Here is a 17069-nt window from a genome sequence, read left to right on the forward strand (position 1 = left end):
TGACTCTTTAAATGGAATTTTTCATTCAAAGTTTGTCATTAAAATAGAAAGGCCTTTTGGTTGTGACCATACAAGCATAAGAAATTGTATATGTTTGCGATACTGAATGAATCTCGCCCATATGCTGCGCTGCAAGGCTACATGAATGAAGCATTTACCAAATCAGGCCCACCACATTAAACAGAAAAACAATCTTTATTCATGGTAACTTATCAGTTTCAATTAATCAACCTCAACAATAGAAATTCTGATGTGTTCAAGCAACTTGAAAGCAATAGGTCATCTCCAGGGCAGCCATGTTGTGTCTTTGTGCCTATGGTTTCGAACAAAGCAACATCTCCGATAAACGTACATCCACACACACAGATGTGTGCCTATATGTGTACAAACATCTCGGCGCGCCCAGGGCCGCGCTATCCACGCACGGCGCTACGTAGAAGTGTTTATCTTTTTGTCGTACGAAAAGTAATTGTTTTCTAGTATTTTTTTTTTTGAGCTCCGCAAGTTTAAACAAAAGAAAAGAAATTTCCATTGGATGACCATCCTTTCAGTTTCTCTGCTGCTATGTGAATAGCATTGTGCAAACCATTCCAATGGTATTGAAAAGGGGTAACCATTGGTTTGATTTGGTTACACGGTTTCGTAAAGAGCTCCCTCCCACTGCCTTAGGGTCTGTGAAAGGTCCGTGACCTGTTTAGAACTGCCAAGTGAAATGTCATGTCGCCCCTCCCAAATGGGAGTATCTGCATTCATTTGATCAGTATAAAAAATGATTGGGGATGGCGAGATCAGGGCTTTTGAATTGCAATTTATAGCAGTTTACAAAAATGCACATTGTTGGAAAAGAAAACATGGAAGTGTTTCTTTCTAAATTGCATTACCTGTGAAATGTCATTAGTCTTTTTAGGATATCGCATCCTATTTTTTATGATCTCAGAGAGAGACTTACATGAAGAAATTGGGTGTTTGCTCGAGACACGAACGCATCCCGCGCTACCTATAGCCGCCTGCTAAGTTTTGCCCTCAGCTGCTGGAGGAAATGTTTCCCCTCCAGGCTGTGCTTACGGTTCTGCTGTCATCGCTTGCGGGTACCGGCTATTTCACGAGAGCTTGTCATTTCAGTGGAACGACGTGAGGCTGCTGCTTTCCGGGAGGGTGGTTTGTTCATGTCCAGGGCTCAGCATCCTCCCACCTCCCGTCGAGCGCTTTGACCACCGCCGCCGTGTCCGGGACGGATTCACTCAGCGCTTAATTTGTTACTCTCGCACTTGTCCTTCGCCGCCGCCCTCCCTCGGAAAGGAAAAAAAAAAACAGAAACACGAGGGAAGGGTTGCACTTATCGCAAACAGTCCGCCCTTGAATTTGTCATCTCTCGCACGCCATTTCCCCCGGGGGGCTGCGGCCCTTGTCCGCCCAGCCCTCTGGTTTTGGGAGCAGGGTGCGCGGGTCCCGGCCATCCTTCCCTGCCCCTTCCCCGCCTCCGTGCCCGCCGTCGGTCCCGCACCCCTCGGCACCGGTTTGGGAATGTCAGCGCTGCCGGTCACCTGTGGCACCGGCGGGACCGGGCGGGGAGCGGCGGGACACCCCCCCTCCACCGCCCCCGCCGGGGATGCTTCGGGCGCGGTGCGGGATGGACAACAGGGCTGGGGCGGAGAAGAGCGGGGAGGGGGTACGGGCGGGGGTTGCGTGCGAGGGGTGCGGGTGCCCCGGGCCCACCCGGGACGGCGGGCGCCCTTGGCCGGGCTGGGGCAGGCCCCGAGGGCGGGGGCGGGCAGGGGTGCGGGCGTCGGGGCCCCGCAGACGGGGCGGGCGGCCCGGGGCTATTCCTCCCCCGTCAGGTGCCGTGACAGAGGGCGAAGCCCCCTTCCTCCCCTCCTCACCTGCTGCCAGCCGCGCAAGAGGTGGCGGATCGCTCTGGAAACAGACCCCGGCCTCCGGGCCGGCCCTCCCTGGGACTCGCCTCCCGGGCCTAGACCCTGTCTTTAGGAGCCCAGTGTTGCTCGCCTGAAGACGAAACCTCAATAAAATACACCCTCGCCTCACGGGGAGCCTGCAGGGCGGCACGGCGGGGTGCACGGCCACCCCGGGGACCCCGGGCGGGCCCTGGCAGGCCCCGGGGGGGGCTGCAAGGGCAGCGTGTGTCCCCGTGTTCCTGCTCGGTCCCCGCCTGGGCCCACCCGGACCCCGGGAGCCACAAGGGTTGAGGTGTCGCCGGACAAAAGTCGGATGCTGTTTCCACAACCGTGTTCGTCGGGTCCCGGCAGAGATGCTCTTTGTAGCTGTCGCCCAAGGCTGAAACGTTGAAACGGGGCAGATAAATTATTAGGAGTAAAAGACTTGAGCGGCTTAATTGGGAAAAGCGGTCCTGGTTCCAACCAATGTCCGTACAATTGCACACTGCAGTCCACCATTATTCGAGCTTCATCTACTATGCACTATATACCACCGTCTCCAAAGGATTGTTGCCCTAGAAACTTGTTTTAAATCTCCAGCTATATATCAACACCTTGTTTTAGCAGTCCTTGGCTGAATTACAGTTACACAGTTTGGCGCTTCTTTCAAATTTCCTCCCATCAGTTTGGCCAAAGAAAGGAATTTTTCTCCTTTAGAAATGAATTGGCTTAATTAGTAAGTAGATTAATGGCAATTGCTGGTGAGTTGGTTTCCAGCAGAGTTTCACCAGAGAGGGTTAATCGGAGTCAGGTCTGGAATCTTTCCCAGAACTGGCTGCCAGCCATTTCCGTCAACCAATCAACCCCGTAAACAAACGCGCCATCCGCTGAAATAGAGTTTATTTCTTACTGTCATCCCGCTGGAGTCATTTCCCCAAAGAGCGGCCACCTCGCAGTGGGTTAGAAATGGATCGCCCTGAACTCGGGGCTGCTAATTCCCACCTATTTCCCCAAATTCTTGGAAGCGTTTCCCCGGCCAGAAAAGATTTGTTGGGTGCATCGGCATTCAGTAAACACGCAACCTGCTTTCAGCAGCCTCCGGCTGAGATTTTTTCTCTTCTAAGTCGCCGATAATTCGAGGCAAAAACAATTAACGTTACGGGGCGACCCAAAACGCTTTTCCAAAGCCACCGCCTGAACCGCGGGGCAAGCGAGAAAAAAAAACATCAGCATGGACTGTGACATATTTTCCAGCCTTTCCACTTATTTTTTTCTATACCGATAAAACGCATTCATACTTCGACTTGCAGCTGCATTAGTCCTGAAAAAAAAAAAAATCCCTGCTGAGAAATGCATATAATAGGAAAAACAGATCGGCTGGACAGCAGCGTAATTAATGCCAGAAAGGGCCGAGGCCGGTTTCATAGTTTGTCTTTTGAGGATATCAAGACGAGACCTGGTGAAAAATGACGCATGCTTTAACATTTCAGAAAGCTGGCAACTAGCAGCGTTCCCCCCCCTCCGCCCCTCCTTTTTTTTTAACTTTATGCCTCTGAACAAAGGGGTCGGCAGAACTAGCTAGGTTGTAATGAGTTCTGTGTCCCTAGCACATTAAGTGCATCATGGAAACATATTGTATCGAAATAGTTTGGAGGAGAATACTGGGGATGAAAGAGAAAGGGTGCTTTGATCAGCTCCCTGGGGTCCTGAGTGCGCGCAGACCGACTTGCAAGGACTTATTCAGCTCCAGCGAGACACACTTACAACACCATTCAAAGAAATTTGCATATCTGTAATTTATCACATTTGTCCCGAACATTTTTGCAAGGTAAATAAAAGTTGGCTGAATAAAAAATATCAATCATCACAGAGCGAGGGAGAGCGGGAGCGGGAGAGGGCGAAGTGTTTGTTTAACCAGACACCGTTTGGAAAACTTTTCCTGAACGCGGGGTAAAACCCACCCCGGAGCGGTTTGCACAGTTTATTTCAAGCCGGCGACCGCGCGGGTGTCGCCGGCCGGAGCTCCGCGCCCCGGGGCGGCCCCCGCCCCGCCGGGCCCGGGGATCCGGCACTACGCGCCCCCCCGCGCAGCACCGCGCAGCGCCCCGGCCCCGCCGGCCCCGGCCCGGCCTCCGCGGAAATGCCTGGCAGAGCCCGAGGGGAGAAGGGGAAGGGGGGGACGTAAAAATGTAAGGTCGGGGAGGGCCCCCCATAGGGCCTCATTCGGCATCAACTGGCGGCGGCCACACCGCCACCGGCATCTTCAACTTGACCTTGGCGAGGGCTCCGTGCCTTCGCCTCATCTGTCACCCGCACCCGGTGACAGTGATGCATTTGGCGGCATTGTCGGGGCAGGGCGCGGGGAGAGCCGTCGGGACGGGACGGGCTGGTGGCGGAGCGGGCGCGGGGTCCCGGGCGGCGGTGGGGAACAAAAGTCAGGCGAGACGCCTGGTCGGCTAATTCAGTGAAAGGCGCGTCCCCGTGTGTCGTGTGTGTGTCCCCGTCCTCCTCCCCGTGGGAAGGTCACTGTCGCGGGCTGCGCACCACGCAGCCCCCGGCCCCGTCGGCCGCGCCGACGGGGCGCGCCCGTCGCCGCTCCTCACGCCTGTGGCCAGCCCCGGTCCTGACACGTCCCGAGGGCTCTGTGCTTTCTCCGCTTCCCAAAACTCCGCGGGCCCGAGGCCACCGGCGGCGGGCCGGAAACAGCGGGGCAGTCCGACCCCGCCGGGGCGCTCCTTGCCCGCCCCCTCTCGCCGCGGGCGCTCCCCGTAGCCTGCCTCGGGTGGAGGCAGCCCGCCTTCCGCGGAGGGGCCGTCCGCCCCGGGGACGGGCGGCCGAACTCCCCTGGGACCTGGCTCGCGCCGGGGCCGGAGCGCAGGAGGCTGGGGGCCGGGGGGGCGCTCCGAGCCGGCCCCGGCCCCCGGCGTAGCCCGGGGACAGGGCAGCCCTCGGGGCAGCCCTCGGAGACGATTCCCGGGCCGGGAACCCACCTCCCTCCACCCAGCGGACGGCCCAGCCCCGCCGCCCCGGGCTCTCCACCGCCTGGCCCTATTACCGCGCCCCGCGGCGGCAGCGCGCTCGGGGTCCCCGTCGGGGCGCAGAGCGGCGGCGGCGGCGCGGCCCGCCCGTGGGACACCTCGGCGCTGCCTCCACTCGGGGAGCGGGCAGCCTCCGCCCGGCGGGGCGGCGGGCTCGGGCCTCACTCCTCCCGCCAAACGGGGATCCCGGATCGGCCGGGGGTCGGGGGTACAGGGCGGCCGCGGCCAGTCCGGGCCGGGCAGGGCAGGGTCGGGCAGAGCATCAGGAACCTCCCGCCACCCCGGGGCTGCCCCGCAGGGCGTCCCGAGAGGGGCGGGCGCGGCGGGGCCGGGTCTCCCCGGCCCTCTCCAAGCCGCTCGGCGTGCCGGGTTGCGCGGAGCAGGTGCACAGGGAGAGCGGGGGCCGCGGCGAGCCGGGGCGGCGGGGCGCAGGCCGGGGGCGCGGGGGCCGGGACAGACAGGGGTAGGGCTGGCGCTCCCGCCGGCCGCCTCCCTCCCCGGGCTGTCTCCGTGCCGCCCGGGCGGGCGCCGCGCCCGCGGCCGGAGAGCCGAGCGCTGCCTCCGGAGCCGGCGCCGCCGCCCCAGGGGCCGCTCGGGGGGGAGCCCCGCTCCGCCCGGCGGGGATGCAGCCAGACAGGGCCCGGCGGCGCGACGCGGCGGCCCCTCACGGGGTCCCCCCCGGGGCCTCCCCCGGCGCGGCCGCCTCGCCGGGGCGGCCCCGCCGTGGCCCTCGGGGGCGGCCGGCAGCCGGGCCCCCTCTTGGAGACCTCCATGCGCAACGCGGACCGGCGGGCGGGAGAGCCCCGCCGCCACCGCCTGCCGCCGCCCGCCGGGGCCCCGACGGCGGCGGGATGGCGGCGGGGGCTGCAGGCGGGAGCTGCCCCCGGCGCGGGGCCGCCCCTCCCGCCTCCTCCCGCCCGCGGCGGCGGCGCGGGGAGCGGCGGGGAGCGGCGGGGCGCACGCGCGCCCGCCCGGGGTCCGGCCCCGCGGCGGGGCGCGCGGCGGCGCGGGGCGCGGGGGCGGCGCGGGGCGCGGGGGCGGCGCGGGGGCGGTGCAGGGCCGGGGCGGGGGCCGGGGGGGCGGGCAGGCGACCCTCCGCGCCCGCCGGGGCCGCCCCGGGCGCGGCGGTGGCGGCGGCGGTGGCGGCGGCGGCGGCGGCGGCGGCGCGCTCGTCCCCGCCGGGCGGTCTCCGGCAAGGCCAGCGGCGGCCGGGCGCGCCTCGCCTGCAGCCGGAGCCATTCATCCCCCGCCCCTTTGTTCGCCCTGAGAGTAACGCCGTGAATTAAAAGAAATGACAATATTTCGTATCTGCTCGCCCGGCCAGGAGAAGGGCCCTTGAGCCTGGCAAAAATCAGGCGGATCATTCATCGTGCCACCCCGCACCTGTGGGCTTGGCATTGAAAACCCCGCGGACCTCTTCCTATTAAACTTAATTATTCCCCCAAGGCGCACAATGGTTGAAATGGAGCAGGTTGGAGTCTGTTTATTGGTCGTAAATGTTTTTCTGAAGATCTTCTGAATCTCATTGTTAGCTCGTTGTTTGAGGCTGCCCTCTTTCTTTCAGACGAGAGTAGCCTTGGACTTTTCAATTTTCAATCGTAACATCTGCTTAATCGTACGGATCAAAATATGGAGACACAAAACATATGTAATGGTTGATTTGTTAAATCCTGGTAATGAGTTATTAACAAGGGAAAACAATAGGGCAGGATGGTGAGAGCCTTATGGTAACAGAGTCACTTTATGTAACGCCTGACGTTTCCCTTCTTGATAAATGGAACTAAGGTCTGAGCGCCAGGTGATAGCAAGAAAATCAATGTCTTTAGGGGCCGGCACCGAGACTTTTTTTCTATGTGAAAAATTAGGAGACATAAAATTTAATTGGCTGATCAGGGGAAAGCAGTGGTCTTAAGTTTAATTGCCAGTAGGCTTAGCGAGGGAGACAAAACAAGATTTGGGCCTGTTTGTTTGCTTGCATCCCAGCGCCGAGTCCAAGTGTATCGTTGAAAATGTGTTTTATTATAACACATGTCATGCTTTACAGTTCCCATATTGTGTAAAGACAATAGTTAATGGTACATTAAAGACAAGCAAACCATGCCAACACGTCTTGGACACATTGTAAGGGCCTCTCTCTTTGCTGGCTTTAGGCAGCTGCAGTCCAGGACCCAGAAGCACAAAAAGAACAAGTTTGAAATACCAGGTGCATCCGAGAGAACCACGACAGGGATTGATATGTTATAGCCCAGGACATGAACCTAGCAATAAAGATATCATTGCGATTGTTTGCGGCTTCCACGCCATGTAAAGCCGGAGGCGCCGGAGCAGGCTGCTTTCTGGCAGCGGAGGCTCTGCCTCCCCGGGCTCCCCCGGCGCCCTCCGCCAAACCCGAGCACCTGTTGGCCAGACCCCGGCCCCGTCGTGGGAATCGCCTCCCGCCCACGCTTCCAGGTCTCGGCAGCGCGGTTTGTTGTGGAGTTATTTAGGACCATTCCCACCGGCTGCGGGATGCTTTGGAAAGCGGGAGGTTTACCAGGGGACACTCAACTGGTGTTTGTTCGACCTCGCAGCTGGTACGCGGTGCCAGCGAGAGATGGGTGAATGGGAGAGGGGCCGAGATGCCGGGCCGGGGAGGCTTCACGCCCCGCGCCTCGCAGGGCGCTGGCCCGGCCGCCGGCAGATGAGGGGCCCTGGGAACGGCGGCGGGATGGGTTCACAGTGCCCGGGGCAGCCCCTGCCTGCGCACCGCGCTGCCGAGGAGGCACTCACGCCTTCCATCCCGCGCTGGCTGTGCAGGCGGGCGGGCCGGTGCCGCCGCCGGTCTTCTGGCCTTGGGCGGGGGCGGTGCTGCCGGTTTTTTAACGGGGGGTTGTCCGTTTAGGACACTTAAATTGTCTTTTCTTCTGGAGCATCGCGAGTGACGCTGGTCCCGGGAGGACAGCATCGGTCCGCACACCCAGAGCCCGCACCTCCCTCCTGGGAGCTTGCGGAAAGCGGCGACGTGCCTGACAGTGCCTCTAACACGCTCCCCCCCCCTCCCCCGATCCCACTGGGAATTCCCCCCCTTTTTGTTCACTCCTGCCCCACCTTGCAGCCCCAGCCCCCGCGGGGATGAGTGGCGGGGTGGGGGTGTCGGGCCCGGGAGGGTCCCCCCACGACCCGGGGCGCCGTCGGGGCGGTCCGGCCGCGGAGGGGAGGCCCCAGCAGGGACCGGGGTGGGATTTCAGACGGGCGGCGGGGACTGCGGGAGCGGAACAGGGGCGCGGGGGAGCGGGGGAGGCGGCGAGCCGGTGCCCGGGGCGCGTCGGGGGGTGGGGGGGCAGCGATGCCCGCCGTCCCCTCGCTGGCGCCCGCGGGGAGGACAGGGGGCAGGTGGCCGGCAACGAGGGCTGCGTGGCCGTCGGTCACGCCTGCCCCACGCTGATCCTTCCCGCGCCGAGCCGCGTTCCCCACCGGCAAACCCCCCAAAACTGCCGCCAAAGCTTCGAGGCGGGCGTGCGGGAGCCGCCGGGTCCCGCTGGCCCGGGGGACCCGCACCGGCCCTTTTCCTCCTGCCCTGTTGCGGCTGGATTTTGTGGCAGGAGCGCGGCGCTGGGGTGAATGGATGATGAGTCGGTCAAAAGGAGCTGTCAGTCTCTTTGAAGATTGCGTTTAAAGGGACTTGCCAAGTCAAGACGGGAGAGTGACAAGATAGAGACCCTGGTGTTTTACATGCGAAGGCCGGCTCTTCCGCTTCATCTGCACCATACTAAAGGATGTGTTGAAGCATTGAATCGCAAAAAAAGTGGCACGCCGAAGAAAAGGTGCCACATAACAATGATTGTAGTGTTTTAATTGTGGGGGACCGCATCACCAAAGCCAATTGAGACGGACGGGGCCATACACAGAAGGAAACGGTACAACACTTCCATAACTTATAATTAAGCTGAAGTCCGACTAACATTTGACTTTCTAATGAGTGTAATGAGATTACATGCCTGATGGAAGCATTTGTGCAAAAGCGACTTTCTGTGTTTAATGAGGTCCTAATACAGGACAAGATCGAATTATAGGTCGGCTCTTTTTCTCGCTCAAAGAGCCCCGTTTAAGTTCAATGACACCGGTGCCGCCCGCCTCCCGCCCGCTGCCGGACGGGGCGAGACTCGCAGCCGGGCAGCCCAGGCCTTGCACGAAAAATGACCAAATAAATAAGCAAAGCCCACCCTCCCCCGGCCCAGCCTCGGCGTGTTTGTGTGGGTAAGTAGCTCCTCTAATTGCTATTGGAATAGATCCATGCCATCCGCGCTAGGGAACTAAATGTGTCTAACTAGGTTAATGCAATTAGCATGCATGCAACATATTGCTCCCACTTTGCGGCAGCTTTGAAAAAAAAATGAGAGGGAGGGAGGGATGTACAGTATATGATGAGTAATAATTACACCCCGGCTCACCCGGGCCGTTCCCATCCGCCTGGGCACGGCGCGGGGACAGCTCTGCTCCGGCCCCGGGCCGGGCCGGGCATCTGGGGCTCTCCCGGGGGCCGAGCCGTCGGGGCTGAGCCGCGGGTGCCACGGGAAAATCAGCACCTGCGGCGGCGGGCCGGGCCCCCCGCCCCAGCCCCGGGCCGCCCCCTCCCCGCCCCCGCCCTGGGCAGGTGCAGCCCAGCCGTCCCCCCCCCCCTCCCCCAGCAGCCGGGCAGGCTGAGCTGGGACTACCAGAGCGACTCTGCCACCAGTTGCACGGAACCTTGCCGCCCCCCGTCCCCCGTCCCAGCGGCACCCCCAGGTCTGCGGGGGCTGTTTCCTCGGCGCCGCCGGTGCGCGGCCCGCGGCAGGCGGGGGGCAGCCGGCAGATTCCCAGCGCGGGGGCCACGCACCCCCAGGGGCCAAACTTGCCCGGCCCCAAGGCTCGTCCCCCCTCCCCGGCACTTTTGGGAAGAGCTTTGTCCGGCTCCGGGTAGCGCGCCCATCCCCTTGGCGGCGGGGCCGGGGCGGGGGGGACACAAGGCAGCGGGGGGAAGGGGGCAGCCTCGCAAGGTTGGTGTTTTGGGACTCGGGTCTTTCAGCTGGAAACCACAAGCAGAGCAGAGGCGCTGAAAGGAGGGGACCTCCTGGAGATAGACAAAGACATCAGTTGGAAACACTTCAGGAGAGGACGTCAAAAGGGGTGGAGAGAAAGGGAAAGTCTCCCCCCCCGCCCGTCCCCGTCGCCCCCCACGGCTGTATAAGAGCAGCCCGAGCCGGCGATGGGCAGAGCGGGGCTGGCCCCTGGGCGGAGGGTGCCGGCTGGGGCGGCTCCCGGCCCCGCACGGCCCCGGGGCTCCCCCCGCCTGCCCAGGGACCGGGCGCGAGCGGCGGGGCTTCCTCGGGATGGGTCTCTCGGCAGCTGCTTCCCACAAATACACCACTCCGCAAGGTACAATCCGGGTTTATTATTAAAAAAAAAACCAAACAAACAGTCCACGTGCGGCAATAAATTATTTTCACAGGTTCTGGCATTTTTTTTTGTCCCTCAAAAAAGGTGCTGGTGGAATAAACCTATTGCATATCTTAAAAAAAATCATGATAAATTATATAAATTATACATTCAAAACAGACGATTCTACCTCATTATCACTACTCCGTAATAAATAGATAAATAAAGTTGATTGCCCTTAGAGTCTGAATCTTAAATTACATTTACAATATAGGTCTCTACATACAGCATGTACAGGGCCGGGGGGGAGGGCGGGGGCCACCCGCGCCGCGCCTCACGCCACGAAGTCGAAGGGGGGCTCGTTCTCGATGTCGTTGAGGGAGGGTTTGTTGTTCACCTTCCGCGGGTCCTCGGGGGTCCACACTTTGGCTGTCCGGATGATGTTTTGTTCCTTGAGCTGCTTCTCATCAGTCCACGACAACGAGTGACCGGCCAGAGGGGGGAGTCCGTAGTCGGGGTCGCTCGGGGAGGGAGATCCTGGTGGGGGGAGAAAGGCAGGGGTTATTGCTGGGGCCGACATTCCTGCGGAGCGCGGAGTCGCGCCGGGCCGGGCCAGGCCGTACCGGGCCGGGCCGGGCCGGGTCGGGCCGCCACTTACTTGTGCCGCGGTGGCAGATGATGATTTTCTTGGGCTGGCTGGGGCTCTCGCTGCTGGCGCTGCGCAGGGGCAGGTCGGACTGCACCAGCTCGCTGAGGAAGTTGATGTAGCCGATGGCCAGGCGCAGCGTGTCCACCTTGGAGAGCCGCTTCTCGTAGGGCAGGGTGGGGATGTGGGAGCGCAGCCCCTCGAAGGCGTCGTTGATGGACTGCATCCGCCGCCGCTCCCGCACGTTGGCGGCCTGCCGGAGCTGCTGCAGCTCCGCCTCGGAGCGCACCCGTCGCCGCCGCTTGGCCGACCCCAAGGCCTGCAGCCGCTCCCCGGGGGAGAGCAGCGCCGCGCCCGCCGCCCCGCAGCACTCGTAGGGGAAACCGGGCGAGGCGGGGGACGGCGGGAAGGTAGTAGCCGGCGCCGGGCAGCGGTAGCCGCCCTGGGGGTCGCCGCCGTCGCGGTAGTACTCCTGCAGCTGCCGGCTGAGGAAGTCCACGTCCGGCTCCAGCAGCCCGTCGGCGGCCAGCGCGTCCCGCGGGGGCGGCTCGGGGAAGAAGTCCTCCTCGTCGAAGTAGGGGGGCGAGGAGAAGGAGTCCAGCCCCTCGGGGAAGTGGTCCAGCAGCACCGACTCCATGCTGCGCCAGGTCCCGGCGGGGACGGGACGGGACGGGGCGGGGGGCGGCAGCCCCGCCGGGACGCGCCTGCAGCCGCTCCCGCCGCCGGCCCTCTCAGCCCAGCCGCCCCGGCGGCGGCGGCGGCGGCGGCGGCGGGGCCCCCGCCCCTGCCCTGCCCTGTCCTGCCCTGCCCTGCCCTGCCCGCCCCCGGGAGGCCGGGAGGAGGCCGGGCCGCTGCCGCCGCCGCTCTCCGGGGAGGAGGCCGGAGCCGGCTGGCGCGCCGGGCCGGCACGCGAGGAGTCTTATAACGACATCCCCGGGCGCGTGCCGCGGGTCGCCGCCGCCAACCAATCAGCGCCCACCGCGGGGGGGGGGTGCGGGGGGGCCAGACCCCCCTGTCGGGGGGACGGACACACAGACGGGCACGCAGGGACGTGCCCGGGGCCGGCGGAGCCCCGCAGAGGCGCGGTCCCCGCACGTCGGGCGGGCAGCTCCGCTCCGTCCCGCCACCTCTCCCCGCGAAGCCGCGCCGTGGCAGCCACCGGGCTCAGCCTCCCTCCGGGCACCGGCAGCGGCCGCCCCGGTGCCGGGTCTCCCACACCCCCCGGGCACTTTCCTTGCTCCCTTCGGGCCCGCCGGCCCCCGCCGCCGCCAGCGGAGCCGCTGCCGGAGTGGGGATGGGGTGGATAGATGTCGCGGGGCTTCTGAGGCGTTTGAAATAAAGACAACCCCATCGTAACATCAGAATAAATCACGTCAGCTCCTCGCGCCCGGCCGTGCATCGATTCTGGCCGCATCGGGCCCTGTTGCGTCTCTCCTTTTCCCACTCCCGCTGCCCCCTCAGGACGAGCTCCTTTGGCGGAGGCTCGGTTAATCATTCCCTAACTGGCTCTCACTGATTAAAGCCTCAGAAATTCTCACTGGGGTGAAATGGATTTCCCGGCAGATTAGGGGAGGATTATCTCTGTCATTAGCGCTGCAATAGTTTGTCCGGCAGAGTCTGTCGAGGTTTATCGAAAGTGACTTTCCAGCGTGCCACCAGCACGGGCAGAGATCAAACCGCGAGTGGAAACGCACCCCGCTCTATCAGCAGAGCAAGACAGGGCCAGCTCCGGGAGCCTAATAAATGACTCGACTTCAAAGCCACTGACAACGCCGTGATAACGGCAGGGAAACGCGTGAGTCACGGGAGGGAACAAAGAGCTTTGCGAGAGCCACTTCTTGAAAGTCCTGCCTGCAGATGGACCACGCGAAAAAAACGAGAAGGGACGGAGGAAACCGCGCGAAGCCAGGAGCGCTCCCACGAGTGGGCGGGGAACCCCGGCGTGGGGAAACTGAGGGAGTTTCCCCATCGAGGGGCGAAGCGGCTCCCCGTTCGCGTCCAGCCGGGGAGCGGGACCGGGGACCTCGGGGGCGGTGGGGGTGGCGAGAAGAGGGCTGCGGGTACGGGGACCACTGGCCGGCTGGGATGGGCGGTCATCTCCGCCCGGTGCCCTCCGGCGCGCTTCGAGAGCCCGGCCCGGCCGCCCGGTGCTGTCGGGCGGCGGCTGGCCCCTCTCCAGCTCCCCTCTGCCGAAGGGAACACCGCCCCCGGCTCCGCAGCCTCCTGGTGAAACGGGGCCGGGCTCGTTAATGACTTTCTCCAAACCGCAGCAGGAACAACCGCGGTCCGGCCGTCACTGCCTGCCCGGGAGCCCGGCGGGACCTGCTCTGCTCCCCCTCTCCTCAGCGGGTCACCCAGGCCGGGAGGGGCCTGAGGAGGGCTCCGGTGCTTTCCCCTGTTCACAGCCGGGGCAGTTGCGAGGCCGGAGCAGGGCTTTATCCCAGCGGGTCCGGAAAACCTCCATGGATGGAGCCTGCACAAGCCCCCAGGGCAACCTGCGCTGCTGCTTCACCCTCCTCGGGGGTAAACCGTTTAGTTAAGTGTTCCCCTGTGGATATAAACTCCGAGCCTCTCCCGTTTCTCATGGTGGAAAAGGTTTTCCGCCTGCCCAGTCTGGATGTCTCCTGTTTCGATTCACGCCCGCTGTCCCTCCCTCACCCTCGCACCATCCACCGCTGTAAAAAGCCGGGTTTTTGGAACCCCCGCAGGCCCTGGCAGGGTGCTGCGGGGTCCCCCCGACGCCGCCTCTGCCCCGCTCTAAGCCCGGGCAGCTGCTCCCGCGCTCGCCGCCTCGGCGGTCCTTCGCCCCTCATATGGGTGTGTTTCCCGTTCCGGCTCTCCCAAAACCGGCCGCAGGACTTAGGTACGGTCTCAAGAGTGCCGACCGTGAGGAAAACCCCTTCCCTCGGTCTCCTAAGCTGTGACCGTGTTCACGCCGCCCACGGTACACGGCTGGCTCCGGCCCAGCTCGCTCCCACCAGCACCCCCAGCCCTTCCAACGGAGCTCGGCGGGGAGAACGGCGGGCAGGAGGCCCCTCGTCTCCCCCGCCCCCCCTCCCGCCCCAAACCTGCAGACCACGCACGGAAACCGCGGGGCTTCCCCGTTCCCCGCTCCGAGGCTCGCCGGGGGGCCGCGCTGCCCCTTACGTCGCGGGCACCCCTCTCCCCAGCGCTCGAGGGCAGACGCGCAGCGGCCCCGCAGAAGCCGGGCGTGAGGCGCCGGTGGCGTGGCAGGAACCCGCCGTCCCCGGCCCCTGAGGCTGCTGGGGGGTGGCGTGGTGGGGCCGGGGGAGCCCGCGACCGTCCCCGCATCCCCACGAACCCCGGGAGCTGCCAGCTCCCCGGCAGCCGGTCCCAGAGGTGCGCCGCGCAGCCGAGGCGCGGTCCCCGCGCCCCTGTGCCGCGTCAAGGCCTGTGCCAGTAGCCCAGCGCCCAGGCCTCTGTAGACCCCGGTGGACCGGAGCTCCGCCCGAGGTCCCTCTCGTCCCCGGTGCCGCTGGGGCACACCTGGACGTGTGCCCGGTCCTTCCCCACCGCGGCCGGGCGGACCGGGCACGGCGGGCCACAGCTGCGGTTGGAGAACCTCCTTTTCTGAAAGCAGATAAGCCAGCTGCTTCCCTCCCTGCCTGGCACGGCCCTGCCCGGAACGAGCACAGCCGAGGAACGAACGCTGCGTGTGAAGGCATCGTGCCTGGAAAGACATCTTGAAGGTGCCGAACATGAAATCCTCCCGGATCCGTGTCACTCGTACCCCGAAATACCCGGAAAAAAAAAGAAGAAAGCAAACGCTAAATTTTAACAACAAGGAGGTGACTTCGGGGGGATTTCCTGGCCACAGAGCTGGCTCTGTTCCTTCTGCTGCGTGCCCAAGGTGTCGTCACCCATGGGGTGGCGAGTCCTTCCTCCTGCCTCCCCGCGGCGGGAGCCGGGGAGTTCAAAGCCGATGAGCAAACCACTTCGAGTAGCCCCTGTCACCACCGCACCCACTCGAGGGACACGCACTCCGACGCTGACCCACGGCCTGTCTTGCAGCATGTTTCCGTAGTCAGACAGCCCAAGCGCCACCAGATCCAGCGGGAGAGCAACTTCCCCGAAATCGTCCCTTTTCCCCCCAAAGCCCCTACCGCCAGCCTTCTGCCAGCGCAGCTCTTAGACCACGGTCTGTCCCTGGGGGCGAGACAGACCCCAGGGCATTTCTCCTTCACGTGCTGGTGAAGCACCTTCCCGAGGGCCACGTCTGAAGGCTTCAGGCGGTGATGGGGAGGGAGAACAGGGTCTCCCCTGTGGACCTAAGGACAATACGTGCCCAGAGCGGCTGTGCCCAGCCGTTGCCGTGCCCGGAGCCTCTCCCCGCTCCCCGGGGCCGGCGGTGCCCGCTGGGCCCCGCCGCACACTGGTGCCGCACCGCCGGCGTGATCCCGGCAGCTCCCGACGACGGGAGCGCGCTCCTTGGGGGAGCAGGGGGATATTTTGGGAACTCACTGCTTCCAGACTGTTGGGGACTCGCAGCCTGTCTTGAGATCGTTCAGACCTGGCAAACCTTTGGCAAGTTTGCGGGTAGTGCCCCAGGGGAGGTAAGCGGTGTGTGGGACGGGTCTCGTACGGCCCTTCTCCCCCTCGTCGTGCACGGCCGGGGCTCTGCGTGCGCGCTGCGGTGCGAAGGCGCTGAAACACTACTTCCCCCGCCGCTCCGTGCCCGGCCCCGGGTCAGAAGCGGTCCCCGCACCGTGCTGAGCTCAGCCCTCGCCCCTGCGGCAGTGATGGCTTTAAAGCCGAACGGTTCCGGGTTTGTACATTTGCCTTTGCGGAATGAGCACGCACCGTCCCCGAAGGAACAGCCTGAGGCGCGGGGAAGCTCCTCTCGGGCTGCCTAAGGCGTTACGAAAAGGAAACTTGGGAACACTGGGAGCCGGTACCAGCGCGGCCCGGGCCACGGCAACGCACCCGGGCCAGCACCGCCCGTGTCGCAGACGCCCTTCGTTCAGTATTTGTCCTGCCCGAGTGTCCCGCCCGCCGCCCTCCTGCCCGCCGAGAGGGCTCACCAGCACAGCAAATACATGGCCGGCGCCTGACCGTTCGTCATTTCAGTCCCCCGAGGGCAGGAACCAGCACACTGCCTTCTCTCCACAGTCAGTGGCAAGCGACAAATCTACCTGGAAGCCACCTCTGCGGGGACCAGGAGTTGCTAAAGGTCCAGTGGTGGGGCGGGGGATGGGGCCAGGGCAGGGCTGCGTGCGGAGTCTGGCTCACCCCCCCCCACACTCCCGACCCTCCGTGGGCCCACGCAATGCCTCCCCGCGCCGATGGAATAAGAGGAGGGCGCGCACCCTGCACCGAAGGGAGCGGGAGCACCGGGCTTGCCAGGTCCGCCGGCCCTGCCTCTGCCGGGGTGCTCGGCGCTGTACGCGTCCCCGCCCGAGGAGACCGAGCCTTCAGCGAGGGATGGGGCCCGACCCCGGCTCGGGAAGACGGCGAGGACCTCCTCCGCGGGCGGGGGGCTCCCGAGCACAGCTGGCACTCCACAGCGGCTCTGCTTCTCTAGGGCAAGAAGCACTCCCGGCCCGCCGGCGCCCGTCCCTCCCCGGTGACAGGTTTCACCTCGGGGTCTGCACGGAGCGTGGAAGGAAACCGGTCGCAGCTCTCCGACTGCCCCAGCGTCGTCCGCGCTGAGCACGGCGGGCCGTGCCGGAAGGGTCGGGCCCCGGCGGGCCTCGCCACCTCCCAGGGCTCTGCCCCGACTCTCGCAAACACCCTTTTTAGCCTCATGTCCCCGCGCCTGGCTGCCTTAGCGGCAGCCGGGGTGGCAAGCGGCTCCCTCCGCGTACCCACGCGTGAACAAGGGACCGGCCGCCCCCACCGCCCACCCGTGGGCTGCTCCCCAGCTCCTCCGCCGCGGTACGAGTCCCAATGTGAGAAGCAGCAGCACTCGCCTGCGGAGGCCCCCCGGCGATGCTGCGTGGGGAACGCGGCCCCACACTGGCCCATAGCTGCCCCGAGCTCTGCCACATCCAACCCGCTCTCCCGCCCCTCCGTGCTCCAGCTTCCACCTTCTGCTCCGTTTTGCCCTGAGCAGTTAGGAGATGAAAATGGCTAAAAGGT

General features: G+C 64.1%; 1 protein-coding gene across 1 annotated transcript; it reads right to left on the reverse strand.

Moving 5' to 3' along the window:
• Positions 1–10381: 10381 nt before the first annotated feature.
• On the reverse strand, positions 10382–11707 carry PTF1A (pancreas associated transcription factor 1a). Its single transcript, XM_075086108.1, has 2 exons — positions 10983–11707; positions 10382–10861 (listed from the first exon to the last, which is right to left on the reverse strand). Exons 1-2 carry the CDS (start codon positions 11605–11607, stop codon positions 10659–10661), a joined length of 828 nt encoding a protein of 275 aa, XP_074942209.1. The 5' UTR covers positions 11608–11707; the 3' UTR covers positions 10382–10658.
• Positions 11708–17069: the final 5362 nt, after the last annotated feature.

Source organism: Phalacrocorax aristotelis, chromosome 2 (assembly GCF_949628215.1).
Source record: "Phalacrocorax aristotelis chromosome 2, bGulAri2.1, whole genome shotgun sequence".
NCBI classification, from domain to species: Eukaryota; Metazoa; Chordata; class Aves; order Suliformes; family Phalacrocoracidae; genus Phalacrocorax; species Phalacrocorax aristotelis.

What these genes read in the sequence shown, in the direction of transcription:
- PTF1A (XM_075086108.1), bottom strand. Translation starts at nt 11,607, where the DNA reads ATGGAGTCGGTGCTGCTGGACCACTTCCCCGAGGGGCTGGACTCCTTC. An exon ending in CATCTGCCACCGCGGCACAA is followed by an intron (nt 10,862 to 10,982) that starts GTAAGTGGCGGC and finishes TCCCCCCACCAG; the next exon opens with GATCTCCCTCCCCGAGCGAC.